Genomic DNA, 17724 nt, shown 5'->3' on the forward strand with positions numbered 1-17724 from the left:
GCATTCGATGAATTAATGCAGCGTCTTGACGACAGGTGTTTCGTGGCGTCCGGAAAGCGAGCGCCGTATCAACTCTGGCAAGCATATAGATGAGGGAGAAATGTCAGTTGTCCATTGGCGGGATGCCACGGGTGCCACTAGTCGTCGAAGAATGGAACGACAGCAACAACAGTGACTGATGGAGAAGTGATGATGACATGGGATGTTTCCCCGTCGTAGCCACAGGAGACTACCCCACTTCGCAGAGGTTAATATGAGAGGATGAATTAATGGTGAGCGTGACGCGAAGACAGGTCGGAGTTCTGTTTAGAGCTCTTCGAGGAGGCCAGTGGCTTGCACGAAAGCAAGAAGGGAGCGAAGAGCCCAGGACTTGTGCGCAGCGGAGCTCCATGGACCAAGCTCTTTGGACAAGCTGAATGGTCTATGGTCAAGGAACTCAAGTTGGCGTTGAAACAATCGGCGTTCACACGTGTACCGGTCACAGTCCTCGATGATATGGGGAATCATGTGGCAAGCTGGGCACAGCGACGGTCTCCTCCTAGCAGTGCAATACTCATTCGTCTCCTTATAGAGGGGCTGCTTCAGCGGAGCTGCAAAACCTGTTCCATTCCCCTCTACACGACAATGGGCTGGAACCCACTGGAGAACAAGACTGTGTCCTGCGTCGTACACATGCTGGTAAGCCATTTACACATCCGTCACCAGGGCACAGATCATCAACATCATCACGTCGCAATAAGGAAGCTACTTCTTAGCACTGCTCCTTCCTTTTCATTCATGGAGAGACAGAAAGATGGCATTTCGCTCGCTTGTAGCTTCCAGAGAAATCACTGTGTGCTCAGTGAGAGACAAAGACCATGTGACGTGGTACCCAGCTCATTGTCACCTGCTTTCGTTTTATTTTGCAGACCATGATGACGGTACCTTGCTCAACATGCAAGAACGGCCTTCACTGCAAATGTACTGCAGGATTCTTCCTCAATGACCACATGTTATGTAGCAGTACTAACATTAAAATGACAGCCAAGTGTATTTTGAAAGATTCTCGAAGCGATGTTTCTTGGTAATATTCTTTACGGTATTCTTGATGGCTTTCCACAAGGCCGTTTACTTGGTGAACATAATGACAATACATTTTGTGCACCATCCCTGTGGTACTTAGGAATCTTTCCATGTTCTGACTCGTGAACCTGAACCTTGCCCGGAAATACTAGTTATCGGAATGTCAAACGGAATATTTACCTTTGCCTTATTTCATAAATTGTGTACCAAAATGTTGACCTACCGAGTCTGCAGACTGTCGACCACTCACTTCAGCGTCGTTCATCGTCCCATCATCATGTCACATCTCATTCCGTCCATCGTGCCTTGGGGTAGTAGGCTGCACCTCATGTGGCGAATTTCCCCATTCATCATCATTAATTTATCTGTTGTTGTTGTGCGACAAAAACATTCTTACGCTCCCCAGGTCCCGACATTGTCATCAGGGCACAAACACGCCGAGATTCCAACAACTGTAACGGAATGCCAAGGTGCAGCACAGCAATTGAGAGACTGTTTCGGCAAAAGTTTGATCACAGTAAATAGACCGTTGTCATCCCAGCTATCCAAATCCAGTCATGAAGGCGACGAGACGAATGCGGTCCATTTCCTCAAACCCGAGCATTACGCTTTGGAAGAGATAAAGCTGAGTGATAGCTGATGGAGCCTCCTTAGGAGCTTGTCCCATTATACCGACTGCTATTGGGTGTCTTTTTATGGTCAGTTACATTCCGGTGGCTATAGGGCTTGACGCCCACAGATTTTTTTTTGCAGGTTTTGACACTTTTGCGTACTCCACCTTCCACAATGTGCACTTCGGACTATCTCGAAGCCATTTATGAGAGAGAGAGAACTATTTCATTTCGTGTCGGCATTGCACGTTATAACTTACCTTCATTCGAAGCCCGAATGTTTCAATGCTTGCTTGCTCTTCTTTAACGTCTCGTTGGCGCGCCATGAACGTCAAAGAAAATTCACACATACACTGTTCTATATGTTTGGTTTTTGAAAATCTGTATTAGAGGAATCTGTCGTCAGAAAATAATACAATATCATCATTCCTTCGACTGTGCCATTTTCAGTCGTAATAGTAATAATGAATACAAACAACAGTGACAGGAAAAGAGAATATCGATAATACGGCAGCAGAACTTAAAAACAAACACAGTTGTCGAGGATACCAAAGGGAGGGAGAAAAAGCTTCACACAGCGTACACTGTAGATGCTAGGACGTACAGCTTCTGCATCACACACAAAAAAACGCCATAATAAGGATGAAAAAAAAAAAACAACCGTCGGCTTTTCCAGACGACTGACACACTCTGATATAGCTAGCATCAAAAACCAGTAGCGGACGCGCCGGTGGCGTCACGTGCTCGCAGCCGACCAATGAGCATGCAGCGTCTTCGTTCCCAGACCTGCTGTGGCTGCTGCTGCGGAACTCTTTACATTCGCGTATTTATAAAAGATCACCGGATAGGGTCGCGCGGAAGATCACGTCTGGCTCCTTCCACACTGCGCTTAATGGCCACAAGGGGGTGGGGTGGGGGGTTTCCCCTCTTTAACTTACAACTTCCATTTTTACTGAAGAAACGGAAATAACATCATCACGATCACCTCGGGGAGAGTGGGGGGGCATCAACGACATTCGGGGAGAAAAAGTGGCTCAAAAAATGATGATACTAACCCGAGGCGTTTTACAAATATATTTATATGTATATATATTTATACTACACAGCTAAAATATATCTATTACTTTTTTTCTCTCTATTTATACACTCGCCAACAAACAGCCACAAACAAAACCAAGAACGGGCACGAAACGAAAACGGGGTAATTATGGTAGAAAGACACAGTTTGGTAGAGGTAACCATGCGTTTTGTTAGCGCTTGTTTCCTCCAATTTTTTTTTTACAAAACCTTGTGGAACATTCGACTTGAATAATATAACATGAAGCAAACACGACCGTTTGTATGTTACGTACATGTATATACAATGCGCAATGAAGAAGGAAAGTGTAGCGCATTGCTGTTTCTGGCGCTCGAAGAAGCTCTTTGGATGACTGCATGACTCCCGTGGGAACTGCACATTTCACGCTTTCAGAAAACAACATGGCGTCCACCGTCTTCGTCGCGGTTTCTGTCCTTGAATAATTCGTAGAATACATTTAGGGTCTGACTTTTTTCGGGTTGAAACCGATTTAAACCCGGGTTATTCCCTCCGGAAGCAGTTTATAAATGATTTGAATTACCCAATCTCTTCCCCGAATCACATATCACGGGCGCTATTGAGTGGCAATATGTGCGCCTGTCTGATGTAAATATTATCTGAATGCAACAATAAACTTTGCGAAGCACACTCGATGTTATAACATGCGGTGCTTGTCAGTGTTAACTGCGAGGCATGCATGTTTGACAAATAACTATACACTTTCACTATAGGCGGCTTGCAGGGCGGAAAAAAAAATAATAACCCGTTAATATACCCGCATGTATCAATATCGCCCCGTTTCACCACGAATTACAGATTTAAAAATTGCACGCGATTCCCTCCGAATCCGGGGAAGGCATTCCAGCCGAAAAAGTCAGACGCTAGATATATATATGTCCTTGAATAAGTTATTAGAGACAGACAGACGCGCCGTTGAGCAGTAAACGTCTGATTGTTCAGCAATTAAATTGAAATAAGACTCCATATCTTTTTCTATTACGGTCATCACAATCATCACTAAAAGACTGAAGTTTAAAGTTAACCGGTAGCAACTGAAAGCATGAAGTGTATTTTTTTTTAATGCAATGACTATATTAACTGTTATTCGTAAATACGGTGCAGCAAAAATACAGAAACCGTGACGAGGCTCAAAGACGTCATTTTTCTTCTCTTTTTTCTTCTGTTTTCCTAAATGTGCATTTTCTGGTTGAAGATAACATTCACATAGAGAAGGAGAAGAATCATTAATGCTCACATAGAGCACGACATCCACACGTTTTTACACACAGCAACACGACACACACCATCATGTCCGTCTCTTCACAGAATTGATGAACTCCCGTAAAGAAAACAAAGCACACGCACACACACACATACAGAATGAAAATGTCCGCCTAAATAAGAATAAAGTCCCGCCTCGCCGCCTCGTAGCGGTCATGATTGGTACTATAAATGGACAAAGGTCCGCAAGTGGTCGAACTGTACAAGTAATCGAGGTCTTGATGTACGTCGAGGTGGAATGGGCCAACAGGCCTAGCAAGAGGTTTTCTTTTTGTTGTTATAAAAACATTAGTACATTTTATCAATAGTTAGTTTAGAACGACTAAAAAAAAAAAAAAAAAAGGAAGCGTGTCAAAGTCAGCATCTTGCAGTCACGTTCACGTTCGCTCTGATTCTCTCACATTAGTTGATTCCTGATTGAGTAACCAACCTATCTGTTTTCAATCAATTAATCAATCCCTATTATAATGGCTATTTTGGTGAGGCTCTATGGTAGCCCATTCCAGCTCTCTGAACGTACAGCACATCGATATATGGTCTCATGTTTGTTGACAACGAAATTACAGAAGAAAGAGAATCGAGTCTGTTTCCTCACAATTGATGAGATGATCAGGTCCTTAAATATTATTCCCCCGGTGGTCTACAAGCGCGCCACTGGTCTGCTCTGTCACACACGTCAGGGGAGGCTGCAATGACTAGAAAACTGATTCGAGCTGTTTTGTGACTGTACAGTGTACATACTTTTAGTAAAAACAGCAGATAAAACGAAGTACAAACGAAAAAAAAAGTGCCTTTTTTTTGTTAGCTCATTCCACGCAAGGTGGCCTGGCATCTTCATTTCCCGGTTGGATCACCTCTCTCACAATATAACTGGGGTATGCTGTTGAAATTATGGTCCAGTAACTACAACAAACTTCCTAAGCCGTCTTATCACTGAAATTGATGGATGTTACCTGGTGGTAGAAAATATCCTGTTTAGCCTTAGGTAGTCCACTTCGCTTACAGCAATATTACGATCAATCGATAGCGTTACTGTGACTAAGCTCGAAGTCTGTGCATTCTTCATTGACCAACTTCGGTTCCACGTAAATTCACCAAAGCACTAACCAGAACACCAGGTCACCGCTTTCGAAAACTGAGGTTGCGTGAATTTTTACGAGTGATTAACTTAATCGCCCGGGGAGATCCAGGTTTCCCGCTGACTTGATCATCGTTGAAACCCATGCAGGAACGAAGAACGAGATCAAATGATGCGGTGAATTACTCACACGCGCTCTAAAAATGCTCCGTATGTGGTGAGGTTCTGTTTTCAAAGTGTCAGTGACCCGCTTTTTATTTTTGTATTAACTTCGGTTTATTTTACTTTATTTTTTTCAGGACCGTCTGCGCACGCTAGTCGCAGTCGGCCACGCCTCAGACTTGAAAATTAAAGACAAAAGAAAAGAAAAAAACTATACTAAGTTAACAGACTGCTGCGCAATTTATCAACACAGCAATACGATTTTTTTTTTTTGTGAATTTCAACTGTCAGACCTGCAGCCACGGAGGGCATCAAACGCGTACGACCCAGATGCTCTCTGCGGAGTTGATTCCGGCCTGTCTTGGGGGAAAAGTCACGGCTGAGCTCTTCATTAAAGACCAGGCTTTCTTAGCGATGATTTTCTCGGAACGGATTTCTCCCACCTGTCGAGAAGGCACACTGATATGCGAAATCGCATGATTAACGTATTTGACGGGACTTGGATTTATTGCTGACCACATGCTCACAACACCTGCTCCGGGAACAACTCCATGCGCTAACGCTGATACAGGAGAGTCCGTGTACTAAGACCAATTGCGACGCAAAAGGGAAGGCTAGGCGGGGCCTATGTGCAAGCATAAATTAAATGGTTGCTTCGAGGTAAACCGCAGCAACGTGCTACATTACTGAGGAACATACGGGTTCGTGAGATTCCAGGAGAGAACACAAAAAAGGGGAGTCTAGTTGCTCGTTCACAAGGTTTAGGGAAAAGAGAAACAGTATTGCACGTCAGTGTAGTAACTCTATCTTGCTGCGTTCCGATTGGCTGACGCCGATCACGTGAACGAAGGAACAAACGTAAGTTTCGCCAAGTATAGCGTATCTTGTACTCTACAGTCACAAGTGACGATCATCAAATTAGTTACGTTGTTTAGTGCAACATTAGGGCTGGTGAGAAAGGGTATCACGTGATCAGGGCCGCCTCAGCGAGGGGTCAACCGGAAGGACACCAAGACCAAAAGCGGTTGCCAAAGGAAACGCGGCTTCAGTGGCGGGGATGAAGCACTGGCAAGGTTGCGATCGGCAAGATACGGCCACTATGGGTGATCGTTGGACTGCTTCATCCAAGATACATGTGGTATATGTACGGGGGAAGTAGATTATCTGGTGACACCCGTGAAACTGGGAAGAACGAAGTAAATGCGAGGGGTGTAGATGTATTTCCTCCTGCACCGGATATCAGGCACTTTTGGAGTTGTCCCACTATTCCGTAGCTCGCCGATTCGCCCTTTGTGGACTCACTCAAAGTAACCGTTCACTCATAAAGCGTCCAACACTTCCTCATAATACACTCCAGGACAGCAAGTGTTAAAGAAATAACCAGGCACAGCAACGACAGAAACCAAATAGTTCAGCAGAGTGAGAGTCCAGGAAGTTCGCTCGGAAGCCAAAAAGTATGACGTGACGCGGTGCTGAGCCCATCAGCTTGTGCCCTCCCGATTATTCGATGACCCGCACAGCTTCAGGGAACAGCAAGACCCGGCCGGGGATTACGCGCTGAAGTCCGTCAATACTTGGCATCGCCCAGTGCAAGGGCGAGGTCCCAGCCAGGTCCAAAGCAGGCCCGGGGTCACGTCATCTCCTTCGAGTCCGAGTCGACTGCGACCGCAGCGGCGCCAGGGTTCTGGTTAACGACGCATTTGCGCATATGTTTTTCCAGGGTGCTGGGCACCGAGAAGGGCATGTCGCAGAACCGGCAGCGATACACGTCTTTGCCAACGCGCCCATGTGTCTTCATGTGGCGTGTCAGCTTGGAGCTCTGCGCGCAAGCGTAGCTGCAGAGCTCGCACTTATAGGGCTTTTCACCCGTGTGCGAGCGTCGATGCACCGTCAGGTTGCTGCAGTTCTTGAACACTTTGCCGCAGTACTCGCACGTGTCGTTGCGACGGTCCTTGGGCTTTCCCAGGGCGGCTCCCATGAGCGCCAGCGCATTGCTGGGTCCTGGTCGTGGACTAGCGTTGGTCAGCTTGCAGTCTTTGCCGCTGCGCGCGTCCAGGTCTCCACCCTGTGGCAGGCCCAAATAGAAGTCGCGATGCGCCATCGACGGGAGCCACAGTCCGGAGTAGAGGCTTGGGTTTGCACCGTCACGCTCTCCCAGGTCCAGTTTAAGCCTCTTGGGGTCATATCCACCGTCGAAGGCACCCAGAAGACTTCCTCCGAAGTCAAGCGGCGCCAGCGATTTGCTCGCACCATCGGCAAGGGGTCCGTTTTCAGCCGACGCGTCACTGCTGCTCGCTGCACTCCCTCCAGGGCCTCCTGTGTCAGCGGCCGCAGATCCGGGCCGTTCTTGCTTTACAGCGGGTTTCACGCTTTCCTCTAAAGCTTGCTTGTATGCCTCGTTATATTGCTGGATATTGGTGAGACCTATTTTCTCCATCACCTCACCCAGAAGAGACTTCCGTCCAGGCAAGTCCTTCTCTGGCGGCGTTGCCGTACGGACACTTAGGTCCTCGGCTGTTTCAGCTACGGATGGGTCTTCTTCTAATTCTTCGTCTTCCAGCTCTTCTTCTTCGTCCAAGTCCTCCTCCTCATCCTCTTCCATATCTACTGTCCGGGCATCGTCCGACACGTCGTCGTCCCCGTTCGCCCTAGCTCCGTCTTCGGGCGTTGTCCGTGCAGACTCGACGCTCGTGTTCTCAGCCGAGCCCCCCGGAGACTTGCGGTGTGTCTTCATGTGCCTCTTAAGTTTACTGGACTGTGTACAAGCGTGATTGCAAATATGGCAACGGTAGGGCTTCTCTCCCGTGTGGGACCGTCTGTGAACGATTAAGTTACTCTGGAACCGGAAGGACTTGCCACAATACTCGCATGACTTGAGCTTCGGAGACGCCGCCGTTGGAGGTTCACTGCCACTGGTCGTTGAGGTCTTCACGCTCGCCGCTGTAGTCGTGGGCGGAGGTGGCAACGGCGTCGACGAAGGCGTCAGTGAAGCTGTGCCCGCGAACGCCGGGGGCGTCAGCTTGCGTGGGGATGACGGGCTCGTGGCCCCCGCTAGCTGGCGTAGTCGTTGCGAGTAGAAATCCAACTGGGGCTCCAGTGACAGACCCGGAAAAGAAGTAGCGCCTGCCTGCGTCGTGGTCGGTCGGAAACTGTCTATAGTCGGCGTAGCGGGAGCGGTGAGTCGAAGCTGATCGCCCAAAAGGAACTCGTGACTAGAGGGCCGCGTGAAGAGGCCCGCCCCAGAGCTACCGAACTGCCGCTCTCCAAGGGGCATACGCAGCAGCTGTAGGGCCGGGTGGGTTGAAGGGGGGTCTCCGCTTGCCCCTGAAGGTATGGACGACGTCACCGCCGGGGCTGAAGACGGGGAAGAATCCGCAGTGATGTCTCGATTCGAGGAGGAGTTCGGTGTCGTACGCGCCGACGCAGATCCTGATGTTGGTCCAGTGGGAAAAAGAGGAGCAGGGCTCATGTTGGCTTCCACGTAGATCTTCATCCCGTGAAGGTTCTGCGCGTGCTGCACCAGGAGCCATGCTGTGGAAAATGTATGCTTGCACGTGAAGCAGGTGTAGCTGTTGGGTTCTGTAAAGACAAAAATAGGACAAGCCTAAGCAGGGAAATGGAACACCTGTGTGGTAGAAAAGTCAAAGTAGAATGCACTTCGAAATACCTAGATACAATGCGAAGCAATTGCCTCGGGCAGCATTGCTATCTTGACTGAACGTAATGAGCAAAGAATGAAATAGTAGATAAGTAGCCTTCCTTCTGGCAGATTGCGCTAAATTGTCTCTTCCACACTTGAGACATAATGGCAAGAAATAATTAGAACCCAATGACCTTTTAATGAATGAGTGAATTAACTTTCTGTGAAATATATAACATACAAATGAAACGAAATCCGTAATATACACATATACGCGTCAGAAAAAAAAAATGTTGGTTTTATTAAACATGACATGAGCCCTAAAACAAACAAACAAAATTATGCACAATCTTATACTTCATATAGAGCCGGTTATTCATGAACACTGCTGTGCTTATACAGAGCCAACCATTTAAGCAATCAATGTGTTAAACCCCCCGCTGTGCTCACTGAAGCTATGCTTGTCCCGGGGCCCGAAGTGTAAAAGACGTCTTGTGACTCCTTGGGCTCTCGGTTTACAGGCGTTCGTCCTTCCCTTTTCGTCACGTAACTAAAGGCGAAGACGACGACAGCATACCCCTTCAGACGTATGTCTGAAAACGTCCGAGGAAAACCCAGGTAAACCACCAGACAGCACAGCCGGTACCGGGATTCGAACCCAGGTACCTCCCAGTCTCGACGTGACATGGCCAGCACGCTAACCAGTGAGCCACGTGAGCATACCGAACAACGAACCCTGCAGGCCAAGAGGGCGCATACAAGACTTTCCAGTTGATTGTATACTTTCCCCAATATTTGGCACGTAGAGAGAACCATTTCTCTTCGCTTCAGCTGTGCCGCCGTTCTTCCCGACATGTCGCACCTGCCTTGCAAACATTGTATAAGTGATTAACTCCAACCCAACTTCGCCTCATCTCTTAGACACACTTCCTAATTCCCGCATGGATAACACGTCCATTAGACAAACGAGCGGATATCTCCCGACTCCTTTCGTCCCCGCGCCAACGGAAGAGACACCATGCATATTTGTGCGCAAGGAACAGCGGAGTCCTTGCATTCTTTGCAGCATTATGCTCGGTGGCAGCCATAGCAGCGGACATCGATCATTTAATGGTGATAGATTAACTGCGCTCGAACGACTAATAATTGCTTTCCGATGTCGGAGTTCTGCGACGAGACAATTAGTGACCCGCACTCGGAGTGTTCCGTCGGTAATTAATCTCACCGGGCGAGCGAGATCAGGCTGGTCATCCATCACGGAAACGTCCCGGAGAACAAACGTGTTGTAGTACTCGTGTTTGGAGAGGTTACACAGATGGGGAGATAAGGCGTAAGTTCGCGTTCAAAGGATCTGGTGTACGGAGGAGAGAGAGCAATGGAATTGAATTGAAACGTATTCAGGGGCGAAGTAAGAGGCAACAGGGGAAGCCAGTGCAATAAGGCCTGTTTGCGCGGGAACTGTTCGAGGATCTTAACATCAAGGAATGTCAGGCGGTTGATTGGCTGTGCAGTTCATAGCCGAGAGGCCTGCCTGCTGATATGACGAAGGGATCGTATCTCTTAGGCCGACTTCAGCCGATGTTTGCTTTGACGAACTGAGAGGAAAGCAGAGGAAACACGCAGATAGCTCAATCAGTGTTGGTGTTAAAACGCCGTCACCTCTCAGACGCAGCTGAAGAAGTTGGAAAGATGCGCGAATGGAAATAGTAGTTTAATGGTTGTATCCTAGCAGAAATTATTTGCGAAAGAACCCCCAGATGTGTCCAAAAGCAAGCAGAACTGCCCCACATGAATATGCGGTTATGCCTCATGGTTAACCCTGCAAGAGTGAAAAGGACGATGAGCCTAACAAAATCCTACCACGGAGTCGCACGGAGTTCAGTAACCTTACACTACTGAGCGCAACGCTTCCAGACGATGACTTTCGCGAAGCCATCGCGGATGGGAACACGGAGGAAATTCAGCAGAGGAAAGAGCTGCAAGGAGGGGGGACTGATGACATGGCTGGAATCTTTCGTACATATATATCGCTTCCACAAACGTTAAAAAGAAATCATGTAAACTAACGTTCTGATTGCGCCACATGATTTAGCAGCTTTATATGCTAGGTCACTTCAAGACAGAAAGACAAAGAGGATAACAAAGGGGTCGACGTGACGCGTGGACAACACTCCGGGTGCTCACACTCCTCCACTTCATGCAAACTGTTTTCGACGCCGCTTCATTCGGAGACACACCTTCACAAAGTCCGCGACTGTCCTCACCAGGCCTCGAGGGTCTCTCGCATCCAAGTTCAACGCTCGCTTTTCCTGAACAAGCTGCGACACAAAGCACGCTCAGATTTAAGTGAAGAACGATGCATGTTTTGCACGACAGCAAAAGTGGAGAGTAATACGCCTCTAAAGTAGTCCAGCTCGGATCGGACAATCGACGACAGCCGGCTGACCGGGGACCGGGTGTCACTCTCTGAAACAGGACGATGTTGATGGATTACTGGACGCCCCATGGGTATATGCATACACAACGGAGAACACGTTCACGCTGAAAGCGTGCGGGACTGGACTGCTTTAGACTTCGTGTATAACAATCGATCGAGAGGTAAACGGCATAGATTGAGTCGTAGCAGAGCTGTTCGAAGCGTGTCAAAATTAGATACTACATATCAAATAGAGTAAAGACACGTTCAATTAATCAGTCAACGGGCGCCTGTTGGTGCCTGTTACACGATGCATTTTGAAGTTTTCAGTGTGTGCTTTCAAGCATTGAAGTACTAAGCCAAAGCCACGTCAAAGCCGATTACTTGGTAGACGCTGATCCGACTAGGCTTCGTGACAGTAGGTAATGATGATTTCTCTGTTCTGTTTTTGCGGGGCGCACGGCTTTTTGTGACAATTAGCATAACTACGTCAGTGTCACAAAAAAAAAAGGCATGGGGATCGGGAATAACGGTTTGCTAGGGACGTGTTATGTAGCGAAGTTCTGTCTAAGACTAGTGTCTCACGTCCAACACCCGAAGCAGAATTCGTTCCCCCTTCTCGGGTCTCAGATAGATTCCCATTCTACTTCAAGTTTGGACTTGTTGATGCTTCCAAGAGTGCACAGTGTGTCACGGGTTCGGGTGACGATACCAAGTAATGTCTGGAACTCCGTGACTAATTATGATTCGGACTCAGCGAGTCAAGCGGCTGCAGTCAGTGGCTGAACGATTGCACACGTACACAGAGCTACAATCAACAACATATTTACTCATGCTACAATAATGTTGCAAAAACTGAGATTACACAGAGCCAGTACCACTTCAAACCAAACAGTCACACTTAGCTCAGTTCTGCGATGTCTTGGAGGGGGTCAATCGCTGCCTACTTCCGACGGTGGTTCTCGGTGGGTCCCTTGAGTCGTCGCTTCACTCACACGCGTCACAACACTTGCCGAACTCAGTCAGCTTTCACACACATTTCTAACTTGTATCATCGTCCACCTGCAGTACATTGCCGCCACTCCTCTAACTTCCCCACCACTCTCTCGCTGGGACTCTTAACTGACCACCTTGCGACGACTGCCCCACTTTCCCTCAGATACCCCTTATATTACCTCGGGAAACGGGGTTCCCAAATGTCACTGCACGGAGCATCCCCCCTTTTTCTGAGAAAAGGTCACCACGCCTCTGTCACGAAACACAGCTGCCATTTTACGCAAAAACAATAATTTTCTTCTGTCAATGCATCAGTGTGAAGCCGACTCCCAAGTCCCTGGCTTCAGCAAAACAACCAAACAAAATTAAAGACTACAACACGTGGCATCTGGTTAATGTACTCGGTCCGAACAACGCGAAAGCAGCAGCACTGATCGCACCGCGGGGTACCAAGAACAACCCGGAGGGCGCAAACACAGTCGCGTCGAGGTGTCGTGTTTCTCAACGTGGACTGTTCCCCCACGAGTCTAACCAAGCATCTGGACGCCATAAATCTGAGCATCCCGAAGATGTCATGGCCCACCGAACCAGAGTGTGTTCTTCCAAATTGACTCTCCCAACAACTGTTAAACGACAAAAAATCCACAAAACAATCTTGTCGCCCTGTGACACGACCCCATCGCTAAGAATATTATATAATAATATTGCAAAACCCACAAACAGGGCGAGACATAAGATTCCGGCATAATATGCGACACAAAGTCCACTCCATAAAAATCCACACTCGCGATACAACCAGCACAAGTACGTCAAAAAAAATGCATAACCAATAATGCACAATATTTGACGTAAGTGACACGACGATCCCTCTCTTAAGAATATTACATCACAATATTCAAAACACCCACATGTACTGACAAAATCTTTACACTCGTGCACTCTGGTTGACTCATCATTTGCGACGCCCTGCACTAATAGGCCATCAAATACAAATACAATACTCTCGTTTATCCATAACCACAAATTAACCACTGTATCACAACAATCACATCCTTACTGAAACATCATTAACACACGCTTTACAACACTCCGGAACCGAAAATCAACTCTAATATTACACCGCCCTCGATACACTTTGCAACGATTCGCTTTCTTTCACTGCAGTCTGCCGACACACTCACTTCTGAATTCCCCATGTCATGTTATAGTTGGTTCCTTGTTCCCATCCTTTCAGAGGCTCACACGTAGTTACGTCCTTCTAAACCTTCCGCTCGAGACTGAGCACTGACACTGCAAACGTCTACGCTCCATCCTGATCCGCGGTGGCGCTCGTTCATACCATCTTCTCGGTCGCCCACCCCTTTCGCTCCTACCATTCGCAGCCTGAGTCGGACATCTGCCGTACATCTGTTTCCTGGTCTCTGCGACGGTACCCTCTCCACTATCGGCTTCTTCCCAATTCGGATCAGGATTAGTAGGTCCTCGTGCATTTGGAACGTTCCCGATGATCACGTCATACAGTGGGGCTTCCATACACTTTGCCGTCAGAGGCCCGCTATAGAACGGCGTCTTCACAAAAATTCTCGCCTCCGGTAACTTCCTTACAGTCCCATCTACTAGGCGCACGGGTCTGTACCTTCCGGTCATGTCTTCTTGTCTTACCAGTCCCCTCTTGACAATCACCGTGTCGCTTCCTGTGTCTCGCAGGACCGTTATTTCCCGCTTCCCCATTTTTCCTGTTGCGGCCGGCATGCCTTCGATCTGGAACGCTGTTTTCGGCGTCACGCAAGCGTTTACAACGGGCACCATTGCGCCGTTCTTGAGTCCCACATGTCCATCCTTCACGTCCATTTCTGTACAGCTCTTGTCCTCAACTCTTCGGACGATGACACACGATGACTGGGAAACTGCTGGCATCTCCTCTGGGCAGTTTCTTGCCCGATGCCCTTCCTTCCCGCAAGAATAACATTTCCCGTTACTTTGGCGACTCCTACAGTATGCTGCCTTATGTCCCAATCTGTTGCACAAAAAACAGAGTCCTCTTGTTCGCGTTTCTTCCCTCTCATGGGCGTGCCTTGTCACTGCTGCTTGCGCTGGCTCTTCGTCTGAACCGTCACTTTCGCATTTTCTCTGCCCGAGATGACTCTGGCACTGCGCTTCCAAAAACCTGTCGGCAAGCGTCGCCAAATCTGCCAAGGATTCGGTCTTTCGCTCCCTCAAAAACATGGCCAACTTTGGCTGGCACCCCTTCACAAACTGCTCCGTCAATAAGAGGTCCCGTAGGCTGGCATAGTCCTTCTTCGTCTCAGACAAATCGATCCACCTGTCGAAAAGGTTACTCAACCGCGCTGCAAACTGTGTTCCGGTCTCTCCATCCACTGGCCTCCCACTTCGAAACTTCTCTCTGAAACCTTCCGCCGTTAACCTAAATCTCTGAAGGAGAGCCGCCTTCACCTTGTCGTATTCAGCGGAGTCCTCAGGTGTCAGTCTGGCAAAAACTCCCAACGCATCGCCATTAAGACAGACGCTGAGCGCCGTCGCCCACTGCTCTTTTGGCCACCGTTGTCCCGTCGCCAGGCGTTCAAAACGTAGCAGATACGCGTCGAGGTCATCACGTCTTTCGTCGAACGGCGCAAGCCAACGGTGCGGTGTAACCGGTAGTGTGTTACCGACCTCGCGTGCAGCGTTCGTCGTTGTCGCGCCTGAACCCTGATTCTGCAGTTCCTGTAGCCTGATCTTCATCTCTATAGTTCGCCGTTCTTCTTCTGCTAACTGTTTTGCTTCTTCGGCTCTAGCTTTCGCCGCTTCGTTTTCGCGTACCTGTTCCTGCTCTCGTGCAAGCGCCTGCTCTTTCAACAGCTCCCGTTCTTGAGCCCTTCTTTCCCTCTGTTCTTTCTCTACCCATTCCTTCAGCGCGGCTCCCTGAAGACCTAGCTCTTTTCCGACGGCTATCAGCTCGTGCAAATCCATGCCGTACACCTAACGTTTCCGACCTGTACGCTCGCTCACCCACGTAACAGCTTCTAAATACGACTGTCGCTGAGTCCTGTCGCGGACGCCAGTTAATTGTCACGGGTTCGGGTGACGATACCAAGTAATGTCTGGAACTCCGTGACTAATTATGATTCGGACTCAGCGAGTCAAGCGGCTGCAGTCAGTGGCTGAACGATTGCACACGTACACAGAGCTACAATCAACAACATATTTACTCATGCTACAATAATGTTGCAAAAACTGAGATTACACAGAGCCAGTACCACTTCAAACCAAACAGTCACACTTAGCTCAGTTCTGCGATGTCTTGGAGGGGGTCAATCGCTGCCTACTTCCGACGGTGGTTCTCGGTGGGTCCCTTGAGTCGTCGCTTCACTCACACGCGTCACAACACTTGCCGAACTCAGTCAGCTTTCACACACATTTCTAACTTGTATCATCGTCCACCTGCAGTACATTGCCGCCACTCCTCTAACTTCCCCACCACTCTCTCGCTGGGACTCTTAACTGACCACCTTGCGACGACTGCCCCACTTTCCCTCAGATACCCCTTATATTACCTCGGGAAACGGGGTTCCCAAATGTCACTGCACGGAGCATCCCCCCTTTTTCTGAGAAAAGGTCACCACGCCTCTGTCACGAAACACAGCTGCCATTTTACGCAAAAACAATAATTTTCTTCTGTCAATGCATCAGTGTGAAGCCGACTCCCAAGTCCCTGGCTTCAGCAAAACAACCAAACAAAATTAAAGACTACAACACGTGGCATCTGGTTAATGTACTCGGTCCGAACAACGCGAAAGCAGCAGCACTGATCGCACCGCGGGGTACCAAGAACAACCCGGAGGGCGCAAACACAGTCGCGTCGAGGTGTCGTGTTTCTCAACGTGGACTGTTCCCCCACGAGTCTAACCAAGCATCTGGACGCCATAAATCTGAGCATCCCGAAGATGTCATGGCCCACCGAACCAGAGTGTGTTCTTCCAAATTGACTCTCCCAACAACTGTTAAACGACAAAAAATCCACAAAACAATCTTGTCGCCCTGTGACACAGTGCATGACGACCAAGGAACAGACCTATCCCTGAGGGAGAACCAACCCGATTGCCCATATGGCCAAATGGATGCAACTACGCGATGAGGCCCATCTTCGTATTCTTGTTTCCCTTTCGCCCGTAGTGGTGTCGGCCTGCTCAGTGAGGAGTGTATGTGCAATCTGGTTAGTGGCGTACTCTGTAGTGTATCTACCCAGTAACCACTTTGGCAAATGTGTACTTTTCTGCACTCACCGTAGAGCTTATAGACGTCGTTGAGCTATATAACCCGATGTTGCGCATGTTTCAATTTATACAATTTGGTTGCATTTGCGAAAACCCATCCAAGATGCTTAAAAAGTACTTGTAACATGAAGAGCGAGTGACTGTTCCAACACTAGTTGTGACAGTAGTTGTGACAGTGGTAGTTGTGACAGTGGTAGTTGTGACAGAGGTAGTTGTGACAGAGGTAGTTGTGACAGAGGTAGTTGTGACAGTGGTAGTTGTGACAGTGGTAGTTGTGACAGTGGTAGTTGTGACAGTGGTAGTTGTGACAGTGGTAGTTGTAACAGTAGTTGTGACAGTAGTTGTGACAGTAGTTGGACACATGAACTGTCCTGACACTACTTTAAAAACACACCGTGCCATTCCATTTTGACGTGCGACGTACCAGACTAAAAATGATGGCCGCAAATCGAGGTAAAGAGACTTACTTCAACGGTACTGCTAAGCTCATGGTCCGATCTGCGAAGTTGGTTTATTCCATTTTAGTGCCCCTTCAGATAGATGAAGTATTCAAGGTTTCCTTCACTCTCGTGCAGGCACAAAGGGCAATTTAAGCCTAACTGACCCATTCAAATGATTGCGGCACAATATCGCAATATTATGCAATGTGTAACAAAAAAAAATTATACAATTTCTTTGCGCGTAAATTGTGCAATTTACGCACTTCCTATATCGCCTTGTTGAGAATATTATATGATGGATCCAAGAGAATGGAAGATTACGAATAGGCGATCATCCCTTAACGGTTCATTGAATTTCAAACTTTAGCTTATGCAAGAACTGGCACCGCTTCCAAGGTTCGCGGGCTATTCCACATGCTATTCCGCGGGCTATGTAAATTCGGAATAACTATAGCTATCGCTGTTGCGACCGCATATTTATGTAAAGGACATCTTGGAAATGCCATCTTGTTCAGAGAACATTTTTGGGATAGGTGCGGTGGTTCATTGACGGAGATTTAAAAAAAAAAATTCACATACCCGAAAATAGGAAGACATAACGGTGCAATCAGCGCCAGCTGCCTTCTCGTCTGTCGACAACGCTATTTGTGAGAACAGGAAGTCAGTATTATGGTGTGGTTTATTAG

The 17724-nt window shown here is 48.1% G+C and overlaps 1 protein-coding gene across 4 annotated transcripts in view; it reads right to left on the minus strand.

Annotated features, from left to right (window-relative positions):
• Window positions 1-2036: 2036 nt before the first annotated feature.
• LOC135396799 (B-cell lymphoma/leukemia 11A-like) overlaps window positions 2037-17724 on the minus strand; it is a 279520-nt gene continuing 263832 nt past the window's right edge. For all 4 annotated transcript variants that reach the window (XM_064627985.1, XM_064627987.1, XM_064627984.1 and 1 more), the window contains one exon: window positions 2037-8851. In XM_064627985.1, the coding sequence (XP_064484055.1) occupies window positions 6903-8851 (1949 nt within the window). In that variant the 3' untranslated portion in view covers window positions 2037-6902. The remainder of the gene's footprint in view (window positions 8852-17724) is intronic.

This window comes from Ornithodoros turicata, chromosome 6 (assembly GCF_037126465.1).
Source record: "Ornithodoros turicata isolate Travis chromosome 6, ASM3712646v1, whole genome shotgun sequence".
In the NCBI taxonomy this organism is placed as follows: domain Eukaryota; kingdom Metazoa; phylum Arthropoda; class Arachnida; order Ixodida; family Argasidae; genus Ornithodoros; species Ornithodoros turicata.